At 39.2% G+C, this 24,044-nt stretch overlaps 1 protein-coding gene across 1 annotated transcript in view; it reads right to left on the reverse strand.

Moving 5' to 3' along the window:
• LOC126252351 (uncharacterized) overlaps window positions 1-24,044 on the reverse strand; it is a 143,198-nt gene that overhangs the window by 19,418 nt on the left and 99,736 nt on the right. The window contains exons 4-5 of the mRNA XM_049953241.1: window positions 20,450-20,669; window positions 13,539-13,720 (exon numbers count right to left, since the gene is read on the reverse strand). Coding sequence (XP_049809198.1) covers window positions 13,539-13,720; window positions 20,450-20,669 — 402 coding nt within the window. The remainder of the gene's footprint in view (window positions 1-13,538; window positions 13,721-20,449; window positions 20,670-24,044) is intronic.

Consider the following 24,044-nt stretch of genomic DNA (forward strand, 5'->3'; position numbering starts at 1 on the left):
AATGAAATATGGGGCGTTTACTGTGTGATCCACCAGGAAAACTTATGTGCAAAGAGTATCACTCTAAAAAATGTAATGAGTATTGTTGCTCATACAACCAATTATATAAGGAAGCATGGGCTACAACACAGGAAATTTAAAAGCTTTCTTGAGGATGTAGAAAGCCAGTGTGGTAGCCTGCCTTATTACAGCGAGGTCCGCTGGCTTAGTCGTGGCGAATTATTAAATCGATTTTTTTGCCTATTAGATGAGATAAATATGTTCACGGAAATAAATAACATGTGTGTTCCTGAATTGAAAGAGCCTTCATGGAAATGTGATCTCACATTCTTAGCAGATTTAACTAGTCATCTGAATGCTTTGAACATTTCACTACAAGGTAAAGATCTGCTAATTACTCGTTTCATAGATCGAATAAGAGCTTTTAAAATGAAATTGACACTTTCGGTGAGTCAGCTGGAAACAGGAAATGTAGCTCATTTTCCTAAATTATCATCCATGCAAGGTGTTCACAAAGACTGTGAATGTTATTCACATAGTTTAGTTGCCCTTAAAGAAGAATTTGATCAACGCTTTCAAGATCTGACAGCACTAGACAGTGATTTTGATCTGTTCTCCTCTCCATATTCAGCGAATATTGAAGAGATTCGTCCTGAGCCGCAACTAGAAATTATTGACCTTCAGTGTGACAGAGACAAATTTCAGAACAAGAAAAACATTTTCGTATTCTACAGACACTTCCCTCAGGATAGATTTCCTCGATTGCACAAACTGTGTAACAGTTCACAAATTAATACGAATGTAGAGGCATACACTAAGCTAATAAAATTATGTGGCACGTGTACATTCTCCTTTATTTGTTTCAATTGTCACAGCAATAATTCGTGAGTGATATCCCTGCAGGTGGCCGCAGATTTACATTGACTGGTGGCAGCTGTTGTGTGGCCCACGTCACTCTCCCCACTCTCTGTTCTGGTCCGGTAGAGGGGGTAGCGTGCTCGCGCTGCTCCGTGCTCGCGCCTTGCTGCTCACAGCTTGCTCTGCGAGCACGTATGTTGTGAAGCCCTGACCTAACATGCTACTTTCATCTGATAGTATTGTCTGACATTATCTTTTAGGACAATACAGTTAAGGCCAAAATAGGAATTCATTTTACAGAAATATGCAGTAAGAATATTATGTGAAGTTGATAACTGATGCAGAAACCTCTTCAGGGACATTGGTATTCTTATGTGATAACTAACACTTGGTTTTAGAATCATAAACGAAGGTTGTATACCTGGAAGAATCCTGGAGATACTAAAAGGTATCAGATAGATTATATAATGGTAAGACAGAGATTTAGGAACCAGGTTTTAAATTGTAAGACATTTCCAGGGGCAGATGTGGATTCTGACCACAATCTATTGGTTATGAACTGCAGATTGAAACTGAAGAAACTGCAAAAAGGTGGGAATTTAAGGAGATGGGACCTGGATAAACTGAAAGAACCAGAGGTTGTAGAGAGTTTCAGGGAGAGCATAAGGGAACAATTGACAGGAATGGGGGAAAGAAATAAAGTAGAAGAAGAATGGGTAGCTCTGAGGGATGAAGTAGTGAAGGCAGCAGAGGATCAAGTAGATAAAAAGACGAGGGCTAATAGATATCCTTGGGTAACAGAAGAAATATTGCATTTAATTGATGAAAGGAGAAAATATAAAAATGCAGTAAATGAAGGAGGCAAAAAGGAATACAAACGTCTCAAAAATGATATCGACAGGAAGTGCAAAATGGCTAAGCAGCGATGGCTAGAGGACAAATGTAAGGATGTAGAAGCTTGTCTCACTAGGGGTAAGATAGATACTGCCTACAGGAAAATTAAAGAGACCTTTGGAGAGAAGAGAACCACTTGTATGAATATCAAGAGGTCAGATGGCAACCCAGTTCTAAGCAAAGAAGGGAAGGCAGAAAGGTGGAAGGAGTATATAGAGGGTTTATACAAGGGCGATGTACTTGAGGACAATATTATGGAAATGGAAGAGGATGTAGATGAAGATGAAATGGGAGATAAGATACTGCGTGAAGAGTTTGACAGAGCACTGAAAGACTTGAGTCGAAACAAGGCCCCGGGAGTAGACAACATTCCATTAGAACTACTGATGGCCTTGGGAGAGCCAGTCATGACAAAACTCTACCATCTGGCGAGCAAGATGTATGAGACAGGCGAAATACCCACAGACTTCAAGAAGAATATAATAATTCCAATCCCAAAGAAAGCAGGTGTTGACAGATGTGAAAATTACCGAACTATCAGTTTAATAAGTCACAGCTGCAAAATACTAAAGCGAATTCTTTACAGACGAATGGAAAAACTGGTAGAAGCGGATCTCGGGGAAGATCAGTTTGGATTCCGTAGAAATGTTGGAACACGTGAGGCAATACTAACCTTACGACTTATCTTAGAAGAAAGATTAAGAAAAGACAAACCTACGTTTCTAGCATTTGTAGACTTAGAGAAAGCTTTTGACAACGTTAACTGGAATACTCTCTTTCAAATTCTGAAGGTGGCAGGGGTAAAATACAAGGAGCGAAAGGCTATTTACAATTTGTACAGAAAGCAGATGGCAGTTATAAGGGTCGAGGGGCATGAAAGGGAAGCAGTGGTTGGGAAAGGAGTGAGACAGGGTTGGAGCCTCTCCCCGATGTTATTCAATCTGTATATTGAGCAAGCAGTAAAGGAAACAAAAGAAAAATTCGGAGTAGGTATTAAAATTCATGGAGAAGAAGTAAAAACTTTGAGGTTCACTGATGGCATTGTAATTCTGTCAGAGACAGCAAAGGACTTGGAAGAGCAGTTGAACGGAATGGACAATTTCTTGAAAGGAGGATATAAGATGAACATCAACAAAAGCAAAACGAGGATAATGGAATGTAGTCAAATTAAATCGGGTGATGCTGAGGGGATTAGATTAGAAAATGAGACACTTAAAGTAGTATAGGAGTTTTGCTATTTAGGGAGTAAAATAACTGATGATGGTTGAAGTAGAGAGGATATAAAATGTAGACTGGCAATGGCAAGGAAATCGTTTCTGAAGAAGAGAAATTTGTTAACATCTAGTATAGATTTAAGTGTCAGGAAGTCGTTTCTGAAAGTATTTGTATGGAGTGTAGCCATGTATGGAAGTGAAACATGGACGATAACCAGTTTGGACAAGAAGAGAATAGAAGCTTTCGAAATGTGGTGCTACAGAAGAATGCTGAAGATAAGGTGGGTAGATCACGTAACTAATGAGGAGGTATTGAATAGGATTGGGGAGAAGAGAAGTTTGTGGCACAACTTGACTAGAAGAAGGGATCGGTTGGTAGGACATGTTTTGAGGCATCAAGGGATCACAAATTTAGCATTGGAGGGCAGCGTGGAGGGTAAAAATCGTAGAGGGAGACCAAGAGATCAATACACTAAGCAGATTCAGAAGGATGTAGGTTGCAGTAGATACTGGGAGATGAAGAAGCTTGCACAGGATAGAGTAGCCGGTCGCGGTGGTCGTGCGGTTCTAGCGCTGCAGTCCGGAACCGCGGGACTGCTACGGTCGCAGGTTCGAATCCTGCCTCGGGCATGGATGTGTGTGATGTCCTTAGGTTAGTTAGGTTTAAGTAGTTCTAAGTTCTAGGGGACTGATGACCTAAGATGTTAAGTTCCATAGTGCTCAGAGCCATTTTTTTTAGGATAGAGTAGCATGGAGAGCTGCATCAAACCAGCCTCAGGACTGAAGACCACAACAACAAACAACAACAGTACAGTTACACTCTTATAGTTCACTACCTGACACAAGAAGTGAAGCACCCAGCAGGGGAGGAGGGAATGAAACAAAACTTCATGGGTTTAGAGGGTATGTGATGTTATTTATGTATTTATTGTCCTCTGAATCAATACTGTACATGACATGCACATGGTGATGCACGAACATACATTTGATGTTGGACATTATGATAATTTGCTGGCATGAAGTAATATGCCAAAAGTTTACACAAACATGAGTTTACATACATATTTTCTGAGAAGTTATGAACACACAAATTACATACTCAGTTATACATTTGTATTTTAGTGCTGTATTCCTCTCACACATATACACAACAGTACCTGGTTGGATATTCTTTCTGCACTTAATTTGCTTAGTAGCAGATGATATAGATGCAAGTTTTTTGCACATACTTGCATTAATGTTTTACTCTTTACAAAATTCTTTGCTGCAATTTGTTTCATGTTTCTTTCCACGCACGCGGAGCAGCAGACATTCATTTCTGATGGCAGGCTGTTGTATATTTTAATGCCTTTGTTGATAAAGGCCACGTATTATCAGTATGACAACACACCTCCTCTGGCCTGTATGCACACACTAATTTGGTTGGGAGAGTTGTCATAAGGCCATTGTTTCCTCTCTTGAGGCTAGCTGGTCCACAATTGTTGTAACTGTCCTTGATATCCCAGGTACTGCCACTAGAATGGAGTTGACATCGAAACTAATCCGAAACTTGTTCTATTGGGGACAGATCTGGTGACTTGACTGGCCACAGGAATGTTTCAATATCACACAGATTGTTCATAGAGACATGTGCTATGTGTGGATGAGCACTGCTCTTAGAAAAATGACACCATGTACTATCACATGAGGAATAAAACATAAGGACATGGGATGTCTGTGATGTGCCATAGTGCTATCAGAGTTCCCTCAATCACTACCAGCCATGACCTGTAGTCATAGCTCATAGTTCCCTGCATCATGATGCCAAGGGTAACATGGCTGTGCCTCTCCAAAACATTTGAAAGAATGGGTCCTCTCCACAGGTCACCATCACCCACCACTGATTGTTATACAAAGTAGTGCAAACCACGATTCATTGCCGAAAACAATCTGACATAATTCATCAGCAATCCATAGTCACTGTAATAACACCAGTCCACATGCAGTTATTTGTGTTGTGGTGTTAATGGCAGTTTATGCATGGGACAGCAATTCCCAAGTTTGGCTGCTGGTTACTTGTTCTCAGGTGGAACACATGTGAAGGGGTTACAATGCACTTGGTGCACAATATGGTGATCCTCCCTTGTCGTGGTCAGATGTAGTCAACTGGAAACGTTACGATGAGTATGCCTGCCCTCACATTCCCATACACTGCAACAGCAGGTGTGTGGTACATCCAAATGCCCCACAGATCTGGATATTGCACGATTTCAAGAGCTGGACAAATGGAGACCCACAATGAGGCCCCTTTCAAATTCTGTCAGATGTGATTAACGCTGTCTGACACAAATACGCAGCATCTTCATGTCCTTCACAGTGATCATTTAACATCTGACACTGTTTCCCCCCACTATATATCCTACCAGGCCAAGTAACGATACTAAACATGAACAACACTAAAGAACTGTGGTGGTCCGCCGATCATTTACATACCCACTGATTATGTGAACATATATGAAGTTGCATTGGTATTTGTATATGTATAAAGTTACTTGACATTTGAGCATATCTTGTGAGTGCTTTGCCAGGTAGTGTATTTTTGGTTGACAGTAAGAGTGAATTTAGATTGAAAAGTGAGTTTCACAAATGTAGTTTACTAGCAGACATTAGGCAGGATATCAGAAATCCCCAGATGTAAGTGAAAGAGTGTCTTATTAGCACATAACATATAAGAATATTTACTCACTAAGAGGTGGCAGGAGAACACACCTAGAAAAAATATTAGAGTTTCTAAGCTTTCGGACCCAGTGGCTCATTCTGGTAGAAGAGTTGAAGTGGAAGGGAGAGGGCGATGTAAAGGAAATGGTGAGATATAGGAAAAGGAGTAGAGTTCAGAAAAGTCACCCAGAATCCAGAGTAAGGGAGGCTTACTGGTCGGGATGAGAAGTAAAAAACTGATTATTTTCATTGATTTATATAAGAATATTTGTGTTGGGGATGTAAATTTAAATTAAAACTAATTTCCCATGTTAAACAGTTTCACTGATGTCAAGTACTACATGAAGTAGTAGATAAAAACAGCAGGGTTTTCTTTTCTTCTTCTTCTTCTTCTTCTTCTTCTTCTTCTTCTTCCTCACAGTACTGGTTCCTGCTTTGCTACTAATGTATGTAATAACTTAATTTCTAAGGCATTACATATAGTAATGTAGAAGTAATCCCCATAATCAACAATGTGAGTAGATTATCACTGGTTATAAGTATGCTTTACAAAAATAATCTGTAATGGGTCCTTCTAAATGTTAATGTAATGTTGTCTTTTATCACAACCTTTAGGTTGTCCTTCACAATAGGATATATGGAACACAATGTGTAAATAAATGATTAATATGCTTGCTCACCATCACTGATTGTACTCTTTGTTCTTTTGCTTTAACAGGCAATGGAAAACTGTCACTGATTAATCTACACTTTACAAGTGTGGACTACAAAATCAGGCTGTGTTATATGTCACAGGAAACTGCCAAAACAAATGCACAGTAAAACATAATGTGTTAATTAGGGCAGGAGAGTTCCTCTGTGGAAAATGAGGGCCACATTACACTGTTTTGCCATTGTAACATACTTAGTTTATTGTATCAAAGGGCATAGTTTGTAATCTGTAGCTGGTGCCAGACATCTCTCTGCTTCGAATATTTTTATGTCACAATTCAGAAAAGTAAACTAAATGAATGAAAGGAATGAGGGTGTCATCACATAAGCAGTGTAGTGCTAGTTAATTATTAACATCACTGTTGATTTCTCTGAATTTTAAAGCTGATACTATGTGACATACCTGAAGAAATATGAATACTTCATTGCAAGTCACATGATTAAATTGTAAATAAAAAATCATTCACCTAGTTTCATCATAAATTTTCAGTTCCTTAGGTTTTTCATTTTGATTTTGAGGCATGTATAGGATGTTTCAGAATTACACTGACCAACTTTGATGTGATGTAGTAGATGTCTTCAGGAACAAAATGTGGATAGGAAGCCATGTCCAGAAATGTCATCCAATGATGCTACAGAGTATTGAAGTTATAAGAGCCAGTGCCTACCACAAGGCCTTCCCTCAAGCAGCAGGCATGAGTCTGTTCACAGAACATCTAACAATGTACTTGGCAGCAGTCTGGACAGCAGATGGCACAGAACATGGCCTGACAAACCAACATCACAGAGACCACTAACAGTGGTAGTGACATAGTGGAATGACAAACACATCCAATAAAAATATAGCGCTCAGTTGTAGTTTGACACATGCTGGTGTGCCTCAACATAGAGACATTTACCCCCGTTGAGGAGTGTGGTACATTTCACATACGACATGGTGAAAGATAATGGGCAGGCAGCATTACCCAACAATATCACAATAGGTGTCTCCTGCTGCACTCCACATTTGCACCCGTCCTTCAGCATGTGGATGAATGGGCAGTTTCACAGGGCTTCAACATGACAGAGACCACATGTGAAGCATACGCATGCTACAATTTGCAGAGGACATACTAGAGAGGTTCAACGCAGACCCATCCTCTAACACCCACACTGTGGCACATGCAACATAAAGCTCCCATTCAGCAGTTTGGCAAATGCTGCATGAGAACAGAAGGCATTCATTTCATCTTCAGAAGACGCAGGTACTGATGGCCCATAATTTTTCTCTGCATGTCGAATTCAGGCAGTGGTTCTAGCAGTGTTGCACCAGATAGCTGTATTACATTGAGTACGTGTTGTTCATGAATGAGACTTCCTTCACCAATGAGGGTCCATTCAACACTCACAATGGCCATGTGTGGGTGGAGGCGAACCCCCATGCCACCTACAACTAAGGTTATCAGGAAAAGTTCAACATCAATGTATGGGCTATCATGGGCCACGATTACCTGATTGGCCCCTACATCCTTCCCCCTCAAGTCACAGATGACAGCTATACAACATTCATCCGGGAAGTGAGGCCGGAATTACTGGAGTCCATCAATATATGTTTTTCCAGCACAATAGGGCATCCACATAGTTCAGTCAAGCTTCCAGAACCCAGATCGGACCAATATTTTGGGACTGCTGGGTTGGTCGAGGTGGCCCTGTAACATGGCTGCTTCTGTCACCTGACCTCAAACCATTCAACTTATTCCTATGGGGATATCTGAAGAATGTGCTGTACAAATCCCTGGTGGAGTCAGCAGAAGACCTAGTAATCTGATTATGTCTATTATAAATGGTTTTGTGAAGGTCTGCCACTGAAAACATGGGTTTGTTTATTTATAAAGTTTCTGCTACCAATCAAGAATTTCTTTTATTCACATGTTACACCACACGTATCAGGAAATGATTCTCATTTTCAGGTATGTTTTCTCTTTTTAATATGCCATTTTTACATAATGTTTTCGATGTGTGAGGTTCTACTTTGTTTTGTTGACTTTACTGAAACATATAAAAAGTACACAATTTTTAGTACTTACAGTTTTCTCATGATCCGTTTGTGCAGTTTCACTTATGTTAAACATCACACGCAACTTTCAGTGCGCAGTATATATCGAGAATACCTTACATAAGCAAACAGTTACAAAGATGTTTTAGATGCAGTTGACACATATAATGTTACAAGTCTTCCACAGAGCATGATATGCTTTTGTACAAAAGGTATTTATCATATCGATATACATATAACTTGCATATATCTGTTTTACAATGGTGCTTATTTCTATAAGTTGCTGTTTTTATTTAAGCAGCAGTGTAGGAAAAGACAGATTGCTACTTACCATAAAGAAGACATGTTAAGCTGCAGACAGGTGTAATTAAAAGTCTCTTACATAACTTTCGACCACAGCCTTCATCAACAAATGAGAAACACTCACCATTGCCTGTTTGCATCTTAACGTATCTTCTTGCCAGTAAGTAGCAATCTATCTTTTCCTACATTGCTGATATTCCTACCTGGAGTTTCCATTGTCTGTTTTTATTTAAGCATATTCTCAAAGCATCTGAAGAAAATCACTGATCACGTTCAGACTTTTCATTAAAGATTTTGTCTTCATATTTTCTGTAATGTGAAGGTATTTCTGGTTCCTCTAACAAATCCATTTCATGCACATTATTTAATCAGTGGAATACTTTAAAATTTTATTCTTGTTTTTCAAATGGGTGCCCTGTATTATGCATGTGTGTGGCTGTTGCTGATATTCTGTGTAGGCTTTAAAGTGCTCTGTGTACCTGGCGCTGAAATTTTGGCCTGTTCGTCCTAGGCAGAACATACAACATTCCTGGCATGTTACTTTGGATATTCCAGAGTCTGGTTTCAGTCATGATTACACTTTACATTACTTATTAGTTTTGTTGTAGTTTATTTGATGTAGAAAACCCAACTTTGTGTTTTGAAAATATTTGCGAGCTTCTGTAACATACTGCAAATGTATGGGATGATAGATACACATTTGTTTTTGTCTTTTTTCACTGTGGTGCACTTTCTGTTTGGGTCTTTCTTTACTTTGTCTAGGACTGTGTCAACCATGGGAGCAGTATAATCATTGGCAACTGCAATCTGATTCACTATGTTTATTTCTTGTTGCATTTCTTCTTGGTTCAAAGGTATTTTAGTTGCCTGTTTATGGATGTCCGGGTTGACATGAAGTTGCAGGGATTGTGGTGTTGGTCATTGTATTTTCCTCATAAATTTTGAATGTGTGTTGTTTCTTTAATATTTAAGCCATGTATTTGATACGTTTGTCTTGTTCATGTTCCACTGTAAATGTCATTGTCACATATAGATTACTGAAGCAATTTACACTACTGGCCATTAAAATTGCTACACCATGAAGATGACATGCTAAAGACATTAAATTTAACTGACAGGAAGAAGATGCTGTGATATGCAAATGATTAGCTTTTCAGCTTTTCAGAGCATTCACACAAGGTTGGAGCCGGTGTCGACACCTACAATGTGCTGACATGAAGAAAGTTTCCAACCGATTTCTCATACACAAACAGCAGTTGACCGGCATTGCCTGGTGAAACGTTGTTGTGATGCCTCGTGTAAGGAGGAGAAATGCGTACCACCACGTTTCCGACTTTGATAGTGCGGTTTATTGTATTGCGACAGTGCTGCTCGCGTTGGTCAAGATCCAAACAGCAGTTGACCGGCATTGCCTGGTGAAACGTTGTTGTGATGCCTCGTGTAAGGAGGAGAAATGCGTACCACCACGTTTCCGACTTTGATAAAGTTCAGATTGCAGCCTATCGCAATTGCGGTTTATTGTATCGCGACAGTGCTGCTCGCGTTGGTCAAGATCCAATGACTGTTAGCAGAATATGAAATCGGTGGGTTCAGGAGGGTAATACGGAACGCCGTGCAGGATCCCAACGGCCTCGTATCACTAGCAGTCGAGATGACAGGCATCTTATCTGCATAGCCGTAATGGATCGTGCAGCCACGTCTTGATCCCTGAGTCAACAGATGGGGATGTTTTTGCAAGAGAACAACCATCTGCACGAAGAGTTCAACGATGTTTGCAGCAGCATGGACTATCAGCTCGGAGACCACGGCTGCGGTTACCCTTGACGCTGCATCACAGACAGGAGTGCCTGCGATGGTGTACTCAGTGATGAACCTGGTGCACGAATGGCAAATCATCATTTTTTCGGATGAATCCAGGTTCTGTTTACAACATCATGATGGTCGCATCCATGTTTGGCGACATCGCGGTGAACGCACATTGGAAGCGTGTATTCGTCATCGCCATACTGGCGTATCACCCGGCGTGATGGTATGGGGTGCTATTGGTTACACGTCTCAGTCCCCTCTGGTTCCCATTGACGGCACTTTGAACAGTGGATGTTACATTACAGATGTGTTACGACCCGTGGCTCTACCCTTCATTCAATCCCTGGGAAAACCTACATTTCAGCAGGATAATGCAAGACCGCATGTTGCAGGTCCTGTACGGGCCTTTCTGGATACAGAAAATGTTTGACTGCTGCCCTGGCCAGCACATTCTCCAGATCTCTCCCCAACTGAAAATGTCTGGTCAATTGCGGCTGAGCAACTGGCTCGTCACGATACACCAGTCACTACTCTTGATGAACTGTGGTATTATGTTGAAGCTGCATGGGCAGCTGTACCTTTACACACCATCCAAGCTCTGTTTGACTCAATGCCCAAGCATATCAAGGCTGTTATTATGGGCAGAGGCGGTTGTTCTTCATACTGACTTCTCAGGATCTATGCACCAAAAATTGCATGGAAATACAATCACATGTCAGTTCTAGTATAATATATTTGTCCAATGAATACCCGTTTATCATCTGCATTTCTTCTTGGTGTAGCAATTTTAATGGCCAGTAGTGTAGAATATCTGTCTTTGGCATCCCTTCCACTAATAGTAGTGTGTCCTCTAGATATCTCATATAAAACTCAATTTTCTTTAGTCTGGGTTCTTGGCTGCTAAATAGCTTTTGTTCCAAGTGATTTATGTGTATCTCAGCTTTGGTAGCTGATATATATGATCCCAATGCTAGGCCATCTGGTTGGTTGTAAATGTTGCCATTAAGGGTGAAGTATTTGTAACTTAAGAGTTAGCTGGGGAAGTTCCATAAATTCAATAATCTCTGTGTGTGCAAGTTTCTTAGGTTTCATAACGTTCTTTTGGATCAGTGCTACAGCTTCTTGTATGGTTGAGTTTGAGTAAAGGTTGGTAATGTCAAGTGATAAGAGCTTACCAGTTTGGGAGACTTTTACCTTTTAGTTCTTCAGCTAGTATCATGCTGTTTTTTATAGACTATGTTGTTTTATATGTATAATTTTTCCATTTTATTCAGTTTCTGTGACAAGTTCTATGCCAGGCTGTTTATATAGTTTATCAAGGGATGTATCGGATTACCTTCTTTGTGTATCTTTTGCTGTGCTCTTAGGTGTGGTGCCTTTGGATTCACACATGTAAGGTAATCCAATATTTCACATGGTAAATTCTATAAACAGCCCAGCACACAAACTGTCACAGAACCTGAAAATCATCAGAAATTATACATATGAAACAACATAGTCTATATAAAAAAACAGTATGATACTAGTTGAAAAACTAAAAGGTAAAAAAAGGTTCCTGTCCTCTCAGAATGTCAGCCATTATTCATGTAATGTGACTGATCGTCGCATGCTTCAGCAGAGTAGATGGCAATGGCTGCTGCATAAATCAACATTTGCCTTTGTGATTTTGACCCTGTCTTTATTTGTCTTGTATACTATACCACAAACATTGGAAATTGTATAGAGGGTTTCAGGAGCCATACTCTGTGACAGAAGCCCATGAATGATGCTGCCAGCCACCATGGCACTGGCGCATCGCATTCATATGAGACAAGGCGTGTATATGCAGCAGGTAATTATTTATTCATTTGCAGCTTGAACAGTTATAAACATCAGTCTCATATTCCAATTTTTCTTTTAGACTAGTCTATTCCAGCTAGCATACCCACCAGTGGGCAGCCAGGTGTGCACGTGAGTAGTAAGTTGGTGCATGTGCAGTCAGGCAACCAAGTCATAGGGTACACGATTGTTCTATGCTAGGAGCTCACAGACAGGAGGGCTAGAACATGTGCAGAACACATGTAACAGGACCACCTGGCAGTTAAGTCTACCTAAACTTTGCCTGCTCATGAGCGAGTTGATGAGGTACCAGTGCCCGCACCCCACGAGGCAGCATTGGAACAGCCTTCTTTAGACCAAAAAAATCATAGTGACACTACTGCTGATATTACCCTTGGCCATTTAAATGTATTACAGAAAACAGGGTATCACTACAATTTCTTAAATTAATGCATTACCTAATGCCTTCTAAAAAATTGTGGTTAAGTGCCACAAAAATCTGGAAAAAATTAGTCAATCTCTGTCAGTCACTATAATGAAGGATGATACCTTTGTGACAATTTCAATCAATATAGCCTCAATAAAGATAAATCCTCTATGGATATTTCCTCTTGCTCTTGAACTTTCTTTCTCTGTACTGAGAAACTCGAACAATGAATCGCATGACTGGTTCTCCTCAATGTTTGAGTAACACTTCCCTTCAGAGTGACAAATAATAACAATCCAAATATTCAGCAAAAGTTCAGATTGGTCAAGAAAAGTGACAGAAAACATGTTATGGCCTGTCCAGAGCAACCCTCCTTGTATTTGCCTTACAGTATGTTATCTAGCAAAACAACGGAGACCTAAACTTGTACAATTCGCACATTTGAGTCCCTGTGAAATATAAATCTACTGTCTAACCACTGTACTAGGTTGCCCTGTTACTGTTAGAGTAAACCAAAGGCATGTGCTTAACTAGGAACTTCTGCTAGTTTACAGGAGGCACGGTTAATGATGAACGATACTAGTTTATTTTTAGTTTTTGGAAGGGCATGAAAGAAGAGGCACTTTTAATTTGACCTTTCAGCAGGCAGTGCTTTTTGCTGAAATGTCACATAAAGCCTGTAAATAAAACTCATTCAGATTCAATATTTTCCATGTAGTATACACACAAAATGGGCATCAACAAAAATGACATAATTAATGCTGGAAATACGTACTTCATATATATTGTCTCCATAGCGTATAGTTTGTGAAGCTGAGCTGCTGTCATATTTCCGGACCCAATGGAACTGTGCAAAAACATTACTTAGTGCTTTGCAACTGAAAATAATTTGTGAGCCTTCCAGAACTGTTACATTCTCTGGAAACACCTCCAAAATTTGTGGGCATTCTGCAGTTTCTGAAATAATAACCGAAATTTTCACTGACATTGTTGCATAACATTATAGAAAAATTTTCATTGATTGTTTCTATAAAGGAGTCCACAAAGAGAAACTCAACACTTCAACTAAAGTAAATCATACAACTACGCCACACTGTGGTCTGATCAGAGATTATATTTTTGCAATATGTTGTAGTGTGTTATGGTTATTTTTTGTGATAAATATGTAGTATGTGGAAGTGATGAAGCATGGTGAAATAAACTAATAAACTTCGGTTACTATATTTCTCATTGTTATTATTACTCTAATTGCTCATTAATGTACAATATTGCCTCAAAGTTGGATAATTTTACTTATATTTTTCATTAAATACAAGTAATAAATCCTATACTAATTAGTTTGTGAGATAAATGTTAAATACACATATAAAAATGTAAATGCAGTGTATTCCAGAAGAACCTGGAAAATTAGTAACCAGGAAAAATGGATTGTACAAGACCATAAGCAGTTTCCATCACTTTAAACTGTCTTCATACCTTCTTTCCTTATGGGAAATTGTATCCTGTCAACATGCAAATAAATATAAACATAACACCCACCTCAGTTTAAGAAGATAAGGGATCACCCATGGCCTAGCAAAAGTGAGTATTTTACTGATGACTATATTTAAGAATACTAATTGATAGAATAAAAATAGCCTAACTGCATCTCTCCATACAATGGAGATGTTGAGTCGCAGATAGGCACAGCAAAAAGACTGTCACATATTAGCATTTGGCCAGTATGGCCTTTGTCAAAAATAAATCCCCCCCCCCCCCCACACACACACACACACAAATGCAACTCACGACTGCAGTCTCTGACAACCGAAGCCACACTACAGTCATCTGTGTGTGTGTGTGTGTGTGTGTGTGTGTGTGTGTGTGTGTGTGTGTTGGCATACACGCGTGCCTGTGACGGTCATCTATTTTTGATGAAGGTCATACTGGCTGAAAGCTAATTTGTGACAGTCTTTTCATTGTGCCTATCTGTGACTTAGCATCTCTACTATTTGGTGAGTGGCAACTTGCCTTTTCATAATATTGTTACAGTCCATCCTGGATTTTCCGTTGTTTGATTTCCAACTGCATCTCTTTCATTCTATTACTACCTACACTTTATTTTGCACCTAGTGTTCTGAGCACTCTTTCCTTCTTTTTGTCTCCAGATACATTGCAGAGAAAGAAAAATTTTCATTGTGGAAAGCTTGAATAACCATCAAAATTTCTCCTTCAATTACTCTTATTCTTCCAGTCTTGAATTTGTCCACATCCCTTCCCCTTCCATGCCTGACCTATAAATATACATGAACACAAGAAAGATACGCCCCTCCCTCCCTTTCAACATATAAAATATACATAAAAACAATTCCCCAAATACTTTTACAGTAATTGCCGATTACTTCGTTACACTCACATTCTTTTAAGAGTTTCTAATTTCTTTCCACTATCAGAGGAAGAATTGTTGGAGAAAGGGGAAAAATAAAAAAGCAATAATGTTAATTACTATTTCTTGAGTTACATCAGTAACTTCCAATATGTTACTAGTTACTTCTATATTAGCTACCTGCATCCATAGGCTGCAATTGTTAACATGCTTCTGTGTGGTAGCACTCAACTCTGAGGTAATCTAGTTTCAAAACAGGTTGTGGATGAAATTTTCAGTGCAAGTATTTGGCTAGCAAGGGGGGTGGGGGTGGGGTAGGGGGACAGGTGGTGATGTAAAGTACCTGATCACCAGTCTTTCCATCAGCGTTCTGGATTTAATTCCAAGCCTCTCCGCCAATTCTCATGAAGAGACGGCAAATGACACTGTTGGAGCCATCCACTGGATCAGAACACTAAGGTCAGCAGTCCCCTTGGTGCTATTCGAGAGGCTATGTGTTGGCACCACGTTTCTCCCTCTCCCTTCTATCATCATCATCATCAAAAGCAAACAACACAAACACAACACTACGCTATACATGCACCTATTACACTCATCAACACTCCACCTACAACACATTTCCTACACATCCACAACAAAAGGGCCATTTTTGTGGAGGAAGAACATCCTTTCTGACAGCAGATGATCACACCATGTTGGATATCCAGCCAATGATGCCCCTTAACATTTACATTTTTACTATGTTAGCTGTACAAACGCCGCACGGGATTAGCCGAGCGGTCTGAGGCGCTGCAGTCATGGACTGTGTGGCTGGGCCCGGCTGAGGTTCGAATCCTCCCTCGGGCATGGGTGTGTGTGTTTGTCCTTAGGATAATTCAGGTTAAGTAGTGTATAAGCTTAGGGACTGATGACCTTAGCAGTTAAGTCCCATAAGATTTCAAACACGTTTGAACATTTTTGAGGTGTGCAAATCTAATATCCTATCTCATGCAAGGAATGTATTCCATTCTTTTTTATTCTTGGTCTGTACTAGATCTCACCCAACACTCCTGTTGAACATCAGTCAAGTCTATTGATGTTGCAGCAATATCAGCTGTCTCTGGTAGTTGCTGAAACCAGTTTCAAATTCCTTGTTGACTCAGGTGCTATAATCCCACTTGTGTGTCTCTTTGATTTTTCTGAATATTACATCCATAATCCTATTAAGCACTTGTACAGCAGATAAATCACAACAGGACTCCTGAAGTGCCTGTTTCTGTCATGTTTTCACTCATTATTTCAATGTATTTTCTTAATGGGTGCTATACGTAACGCTGTTCTCTGATGCGGTTCAAGAAACATTGTCATGTATGATCCTTTATGAGCAGTTTATCTTCTTGTAGTTGTGTCATATGTGTAAAGACTGAGCCTCTTTATTTGCTGTCTTTATCTAATGTTTGTAAAGAACTTTTACAATGGTCAACCTACCTTTATTATGAGCTAATGACGTTGCCAAAATTGCAGTGTATATTGATGAGTCAGACATTATGACCTGTCTACCACGAGAATGAATGCTACCTGGCAGTGTTAACAGCTCATGAAATAGTTACAAAAAGTATGTAAGCAGAGGGGAGACAAATTGGAAAGCATTCTAGAGATAAGATGGGCCACAAATCAGGATATCCACTGGCATAAGCAACATTATGGCCCACATCCTGGGAATGAGCATTTTGGAAATAGAGAAGCAGGTTGGCTGGTTTCATGCTACTGTCATGGGAATTTATGGAAAGTGGCTGTAAAACAGGGAAACTGCAAGTAAGGGTCACCTATGCCTATTCACAGGAGGTGGATGTCAGAAGCATGCATGTTCTGTAAAGTAATAAAGGTAGCAATTGATGGTATATCTAATGACAGAGTACAATCTAGTTCAGGTGCAAGTGTTTCAGAGCACACCGTTCAGAACACACTGTTGAACATGGAGCTGCACAGCAAATGACCCTATGTGTGTTCCCATTTTGACCCAACATCATAAGTAACAGCTGCAGTTGGCACATGATCACTGAGATTGGACCATGGGTCAATAGAAATATGTCACCTGGTCGGGTGAACCACCATTTTGTTATACTACAGTGATCATGCCCGTATATGCTCTTATCCAGGCAAACAGCTGCTTTAAATGTGCTCCTCATCATTACAAGCCAATGGGGGCAACATTGTGCTATTGGAAACATTCACCTGGGCTTCTGTGGTACCTGTGATAGTAATCAAAGGCTCCATGACAGCTGTGATCTACTGGAATATTATTGCAGACCACCTAAGTCTCTTCATGACTGATGTCTCTACCGACAGTGATGTCATCTTCCAGGAGGTCATAATCATGCTACAGTGCTTTGAGGAGAATGATAGTGAACACAAATTGATGTCTTGGACACCAAATTTGTCTTATCTGAAGCTGATAGAATACATTTGGATGTCATTGGGTACCAACTCCTAGACCACAAACCAGTGGCCCACAATTTACAGGAATTGTATGAACTGTGTATAGACACCTGGTGCCACATCTCCAACAAACTACTGAGGGTTCGTCAAATCCTTGCTATATAGAATTGCTGCTGTATTGTGCTCTAAAAGTGGAAAAAAACACTGTTAAGCATAATGTTATAGTTCATCCTAACACAACTTTAACTGAAATTCTGTTTTATCTCTGTTTTTAAAACATGTTTTTGTTCTATTCAAATATAATTTTTTGCTTCCTCAGTCTCAGACCCAGAAGATAATTGATATAACTACTGGCATCACTTCTTTTGGTGTGGTTCATAAATCTGTCAAATGCAAAGAAGACAGTGACATCACTGTAATTTATATGGTGAGCCATTACTGATTCTGTAACAGAGCTGTTTGATGTTTTTATAGACATAGCAGTAGGCAAGTGCTTGTTTCCCAGGGGTAATTTGTTTCTCCTCCTATTTCATTCACATAGAGTTTGGTACACTACCATTCAGGGATTAACACCTCAAGATATAAAATAATAGCAGTTGTTATAACAGTAAGCTCAGTTATGTTTCCGATTTTGTAACTGTATAGTTTATGCACATTCAAGAGATACAGTTCAACATAGTTGTCAAATTATTGTGTTGTTTTGCATAATTTGTCCAGTGAGCTAAGAACAATGTTGTATCCACCTTTACTTGCAGCTAAGGGAGTTCAGCTGGCCACAGTGGCCGAGCGGTTCTAGGCGCTTCAGTCCGGAACTATGCAGCTGTTACGGTCGCAGGTTCGAATCCTGCCTCGGGCATGGATGTGTGTGATGTCCTTAGGTTAGTTAGGTTTAAGTAGTTCTAAGTTCTAGGGGACCAATGACCACAGTAGTCGAGTCCCACAGTGCTCAGAGCCATCTGAACAATTTTCTTGCTAAGGGCAGGTCATTAGCAAGTACTAGCAATCATTCAGCATCATTTCTTTCTTGCTGTTCTGCTAGTCCAATAATTAGTCACTGTTTGGTAACCTTTCTCCATCAGTTTTTACCTGTACTAGTGACTTTGAGATTTAGTATTTATTACTTCATAAAAACTGATGTTTTATTTCACATGTCCAGCAGAGCCCCTACTAATTTCCTTGATCTACATTTCTTAGTTCAATGCTCTGTCATTTTAACAATGTGGTGAGGAAGTACTGACTCACTGTTTGTTGACAGGGGGAAGATAACCAGCAAGGCTTCAGTGAACTTCACTAACATCACTACCCTACCTCAAAAGGCCAACACCATTTGGAATATGTTTGTCATTTTGTTTATGGTTGTGGTAAATACAGTGGCACAATTATGATAAAACTAAGTAGTATGTATAGGCTAAATTTCATAACTCATTGTAATAAAGTGTGAATGTATGTCTAGAGTATCTGGTACTGTGTTTTCTCAAATTCATATATTTTCTCTCTCCTAGCACTTAGGACACATTTTGTAACATGTAATTCATATGACGAAATAAGTGATGAAACAGTACACAAATAATAATAGTAAGAAAACATACAGCAAAATTCTCTCAGCTTAGGGATTTGATAGACAATAAAATATGATTGTCATCAAGATATGTATATTGGTAGTTTCTTCTCATCCCATTCAATATATCTCTCCTGATCTGGGATTCTGGGTGACTTTTCTGCAGCTCTCCCCATTTCCTAAATCTTACCAGTCCTTTTCCCTCATCTGTCTTCCTTTCCCTTCAACCCTTCTGCCAGAAGTAGGAGCCACTCACTGATTATGAAAGATTGTGCATTTTCGTATCTTTTATATGTGTTTTCTCGTGCTGCCACTTGGTGAGTAAACTTTTTACCTATTCATATTATTTTATAAGAACATTAAACACATTTTGAGTCAGGTATGACATTTTATGACATTTGTGGATCTCAAAGGCATAACAAAATATTTGTAATGAGATTTTGAGGCCATTCTAATGACGATAATCACCTTATCTGTGCTTGTTACACACAATGAAAGTACCATTCTTATGAATTAGAGTACATCAGACTTATTGCATGGAAAGGGTCCTTCCACTCAGATATTATTATTGGCTATGTCTCTGTGGCTTTGGTTATCATTTCCTTGTTAGAAAAGCATTCACTTCTCTAATTCCACAGCTACTGTAACAGTTACCTACTTGTTTCAGTGAGTCAAATACAATTTCACTATTTTCCTAATGTACACATCTAGTCACTATTCACTGTCCATGCCATCTTTTTGCATTGTTATTTGAAGTACAATGATGTATCTTACGTATTGTGTGTGCTCTTATTAAACAAATATCTCTGCACAGGAGCTCTACAGATACATCTAGGTGATTACTCTGCTATTCACAATAAAGTGCCTGACAGAGGGTTCAGTGACAAATTAACTGTCCTAATTTTTGTTTTATTTTATCTCAGTGCTTGAAGCTACTCTTCTAGAACTCACCAATTGCCTATGGTGTGTGTATACTCCTGCACACCCTAACCCCACCCCCACACCAGTTTTTGCTATGACTCCCATATTTTTCTCTGTTTCTGTTTCTCAAGCATGACATGGAAGGGAATAAATTTAATAAAATTGTGAGTAAGTGTTCTCTTCTCTCTCCATATTTTGAAAAAGGAATGTAACCACATGAATATGCGACAAATACATATCTGTTTGCTTTAAATATTGCTCTAGTATTGTTCACTTTGCAGATTAAAGAGTGAGTTTATTGTTATTCATCATTTATTGTAAGTATAGAATAAAAAAACTGGATTTCACATTAGTTAAAGTGCTTTTATACATGTTCATGTTTCTATATATTAACTTTGTAAATACTTTCCGATCCAATACATACCAACAACTTCCAAAATATATGAAACAATTGTTTTTCCGTCAGCAGTTTTGTTTCCATAAGGATAAACACACTGGTACATCCCACTGTTTGCTACTGAGACATTATTCATTAACAGATTGCCACGGCACAATTTCTTTCCACAAAGGTGTAGAGGTTTATTAATGTCCCCTTCCTCAATATGCTGCGGGCATGGGTACTGGCCATATCTCTCACCACACTCCTGGAAAGAAAAGGAAGCTTAAATTTAGACATAAAGACATAAACGATAATTCTTATCTTAGTCAATAGAATATTTCAAAATACTAAAGAAAAAAATTATAAATCTCTGAAATCAACGGCCTTTAAGCATCTACCAAGAAAACAGAAGGCAGGGACTTCATCCAATAACTCCCAGGAGAGTTTCAAATAGATCATGTGGCCATTTCAAGAAAGTCCTGTAGCTAAATCCAGAATGTGAGAGTGTTAAGATGGGCGAGCTTGGACTCATACCACTACCTCTAAAAAATAAAGTTCCGATTTCTACCTAGGAAAACAAGAAAACCTCAAATTCCCAAACTTAGCAAGTCTGACTTGGAAAAACTGAAAACCTGCAATATGCTTACAGAGAGAATGCAAATGCTAGATCATGAATGCAACAACTGGGACCAGCTAAGGGACAAATTAGTAAAAGCCGCAACAGAAGTCGCCCCACTAAGGAAACAGAGGAAACATGAGTGGTGGACAAGTACCTGTGACCAAGCAATCGCAAAAAGACAGGCAGCTTGGCTCAGGCAGGTTAAACGTCAGTACACTCAGGACAAATTGACTCAATTAGATGAAGATTTCAAGAAGAATACTACTAGAAACTTTTACAAACTTTCAAGTGAAATCTTAGAAGCTATGTGCCACACAGCTTACACTTCAGAGGACCAAATGGAAGCATAGCCTATAATGACAAAGACAACTGCCACATATTGGCCAAATATTTTGAGAATCTCCTTAACTGTGAGTCCCCTAAAACCTCCTTTATCTATCAAGACAGTCCCAGACAACCAAACTCTCACCTTCCAACAGAAGAAGAAGTATAAAACATCATTCAGTCCCTGAAGAATAACATAGCACCAGGAGAAGACGCTATAGTTGCAGAGCTGTGGAAGCAGGCCGGAGACAAAGCAATCAGCTAGTTGACTGACATCCTAAAGAACATTTGGGATACTGAGAAGTTACCAGATGACCAGACAGCTGCTCTGATCCACCCCTTACACAATAAGGGTGATCTGTCTGACATCAACAATTATAGAGGGATCTCATTGATACCAGTCACCTATAAGATATTATCTAAGGCATTACTGAACAGAGCCGAACCTCAATTGGACCCAAAACTTGGAGATTATCAGGGTGATTTTAGAAAAGGATGTTCTTTTGCTGAACAGATCCTTAACTTGAAGTCAGTATTAAGTCAAATTAAACTAGCGAATAAACAATATGTAGTTACTTTTGTTGACTTCAAGAAAGCATACGAGTCAATCGACAGACATACACTTACGAGAATTTCGCAGGAAATGGGTCTGGACCAGAAAATCCACAGCCTTATCCAAAACACCCTGACTAACACTAGATCATGAGTAAAGGAACACTTTCAGAAAGCTTTGAGATAAAGAAAGGAGATAGACAGGGAGATGGTCTTTCACCTCTTCTCTTCAACTGTGCATTGGACAAGGTGATCAGAGAGTGGCGAAAAGAAATGGAAGTACAAAATATATCGAGCAGTATTTATCTGGGATACAAATGGAAGGGACTAGTAGTAGACTGTTTAGCTTTCGCAGATGATCTGGCACGTACAGCAATCTCAGTGAAAGTAGCAGTAAAGCAGCTCAACATACTCAAACTCCAGGCTGCCAAGGTACGACTTCAATTGTCATTAGAAAAGACAAAATACCTCACCAACATCAGTGATACTCCCAGTGAATTACAGTAGAAACAAGGTCAAATTGAGAAAGCTGACAGATTCAAGTATCTAGGAGAATGGTTGGAACCTAATCTATCAGATTAATAAGTTACAATTAGCATATCGATTAACCAAGAACATCTATAAGAAGAAATGCCTATTTCGCAATTCCAAACTAAAACACTACCAAACAGTTATCTGCCCTGAAGTCCTATATGCCTCAGAATGCTTGAATCTGAACAGGAAAGGCTTGACAGATAAACTAGAGATTCAGGAGAGGAAGATCCTGAGAAAAATTCTGGGTCTGGTCAAAATAGATGGTGAGTACAGAAGACAATCAAATCAGGCACTATACAATCACACCGGGAAAATCACAGATGTAGCCAGGGAGAGACGTCTCGCTTTCTATGGACATATCACAAGGATGGATATTGCTGGAGCAGACACAAATGAAAAGCAGAAATTAATCCTCAAGGTTACTGAATGTCTTCAGCAGATAGTCACAGAAAACCCTCTTAACATATTACTTACAACTGTATAAAGCTAAATAGTTTTTCTACTTTAAATGTGCCTTATCAGAAGTATGGTACTTGGAATTGTGATACATAAAGGTAAGTACTGTCTTCTTTTAACAGAACTAAATAAAGATAGATCCCTGTCATTTAAATCTTAGACATGGGAAGGAGCTATTGTCATTGTTTTACTTCTGTCAAAAGTTATATGTCATGTTGCATTGAGAATTCACTCCTACATACTTTGTCAGTGTCAGAGACTCAGGTAAGCGTCAGTTTGTTGAAAATGCGTTATGGAATTTAATTTCATGAGGTTCTTCTTCAGAAACAATTGCTACCTTTACAAGTCAGTCAGATAGGTCCATATTTAAAATAAATTTATGCCAGTGAGACATGCTGCTCTCTTATTCAAACTGTAACTCTGTCATCACTGAGAATCAGACAGCTAAAGAGGGCAAGGAAGTTAATTGTTATTTATAAATACTATAGCTCAATTGTTCAGTGGATGATTGAACTTCTTAGGAAAATAATATTATGATAGTAAAGGTTATTCAGTGTGTTCTCAGTATGTATTCTAGAAGGAGTAATTTTTTGGGCGAGTGATCAGTTCTTAAGAGTAATCGAGAACATAGGATGGAGTGAGCTGTGGGCCACTACTCATATCAGCAGCAACAGTGTCCACTACATGGTATCCGAAACAATCCTAACTTCTTTCTGAAGATTTGCGGAAGCGGTAAAAAAGTCTAGCTAGCAACATTCATTAGGTCTCAGGGTTACAACACTCTCAGAATTTACAGGGTTCTTTGGACTTAGGCCAAGATTAATCTCCAAATGTTTGATTAGTTTGGTGATGCTCTTAGCTGCACATTTGTTGACATGTACTGTAGAGAAGAGACTGGCCCAGTTTATATGGATCTGCAAAGTGCCTGCTGTAGTAAAAAACACAAATAATTATGTCTAGAATAACCAGTTCAAAGTTTATATTTTCAATATGAAATCAATGTACATGGCTATGCTGATACCAAACAATTAACAAGTACAACAAAAGTAGAGTCAAGTTAGCACACAGATAAACCATAACGGAATGAAGAAGAGAACCCTCTGCTTTGTAATTATAATAGATACGTTGATCGTCTGAATCGTGAAGTGGTGCAGT

Source organism: Schistocerca nitens, chromosome 4 (assembly GCF_023898315.1).
Source record: "Schistocerca nitens isolate TAMUIC-IGC-003100 chromosome 4, iqSchNite1.1, whole genome shotgun sequence".
Taxonomy (NCBI): domain Eukaryota; kingdom Metazoa; phylum Arthropoda; class Insecta; order Orthoptera; family Acrididae; genus Schistocerca; species Schistocerca nitens.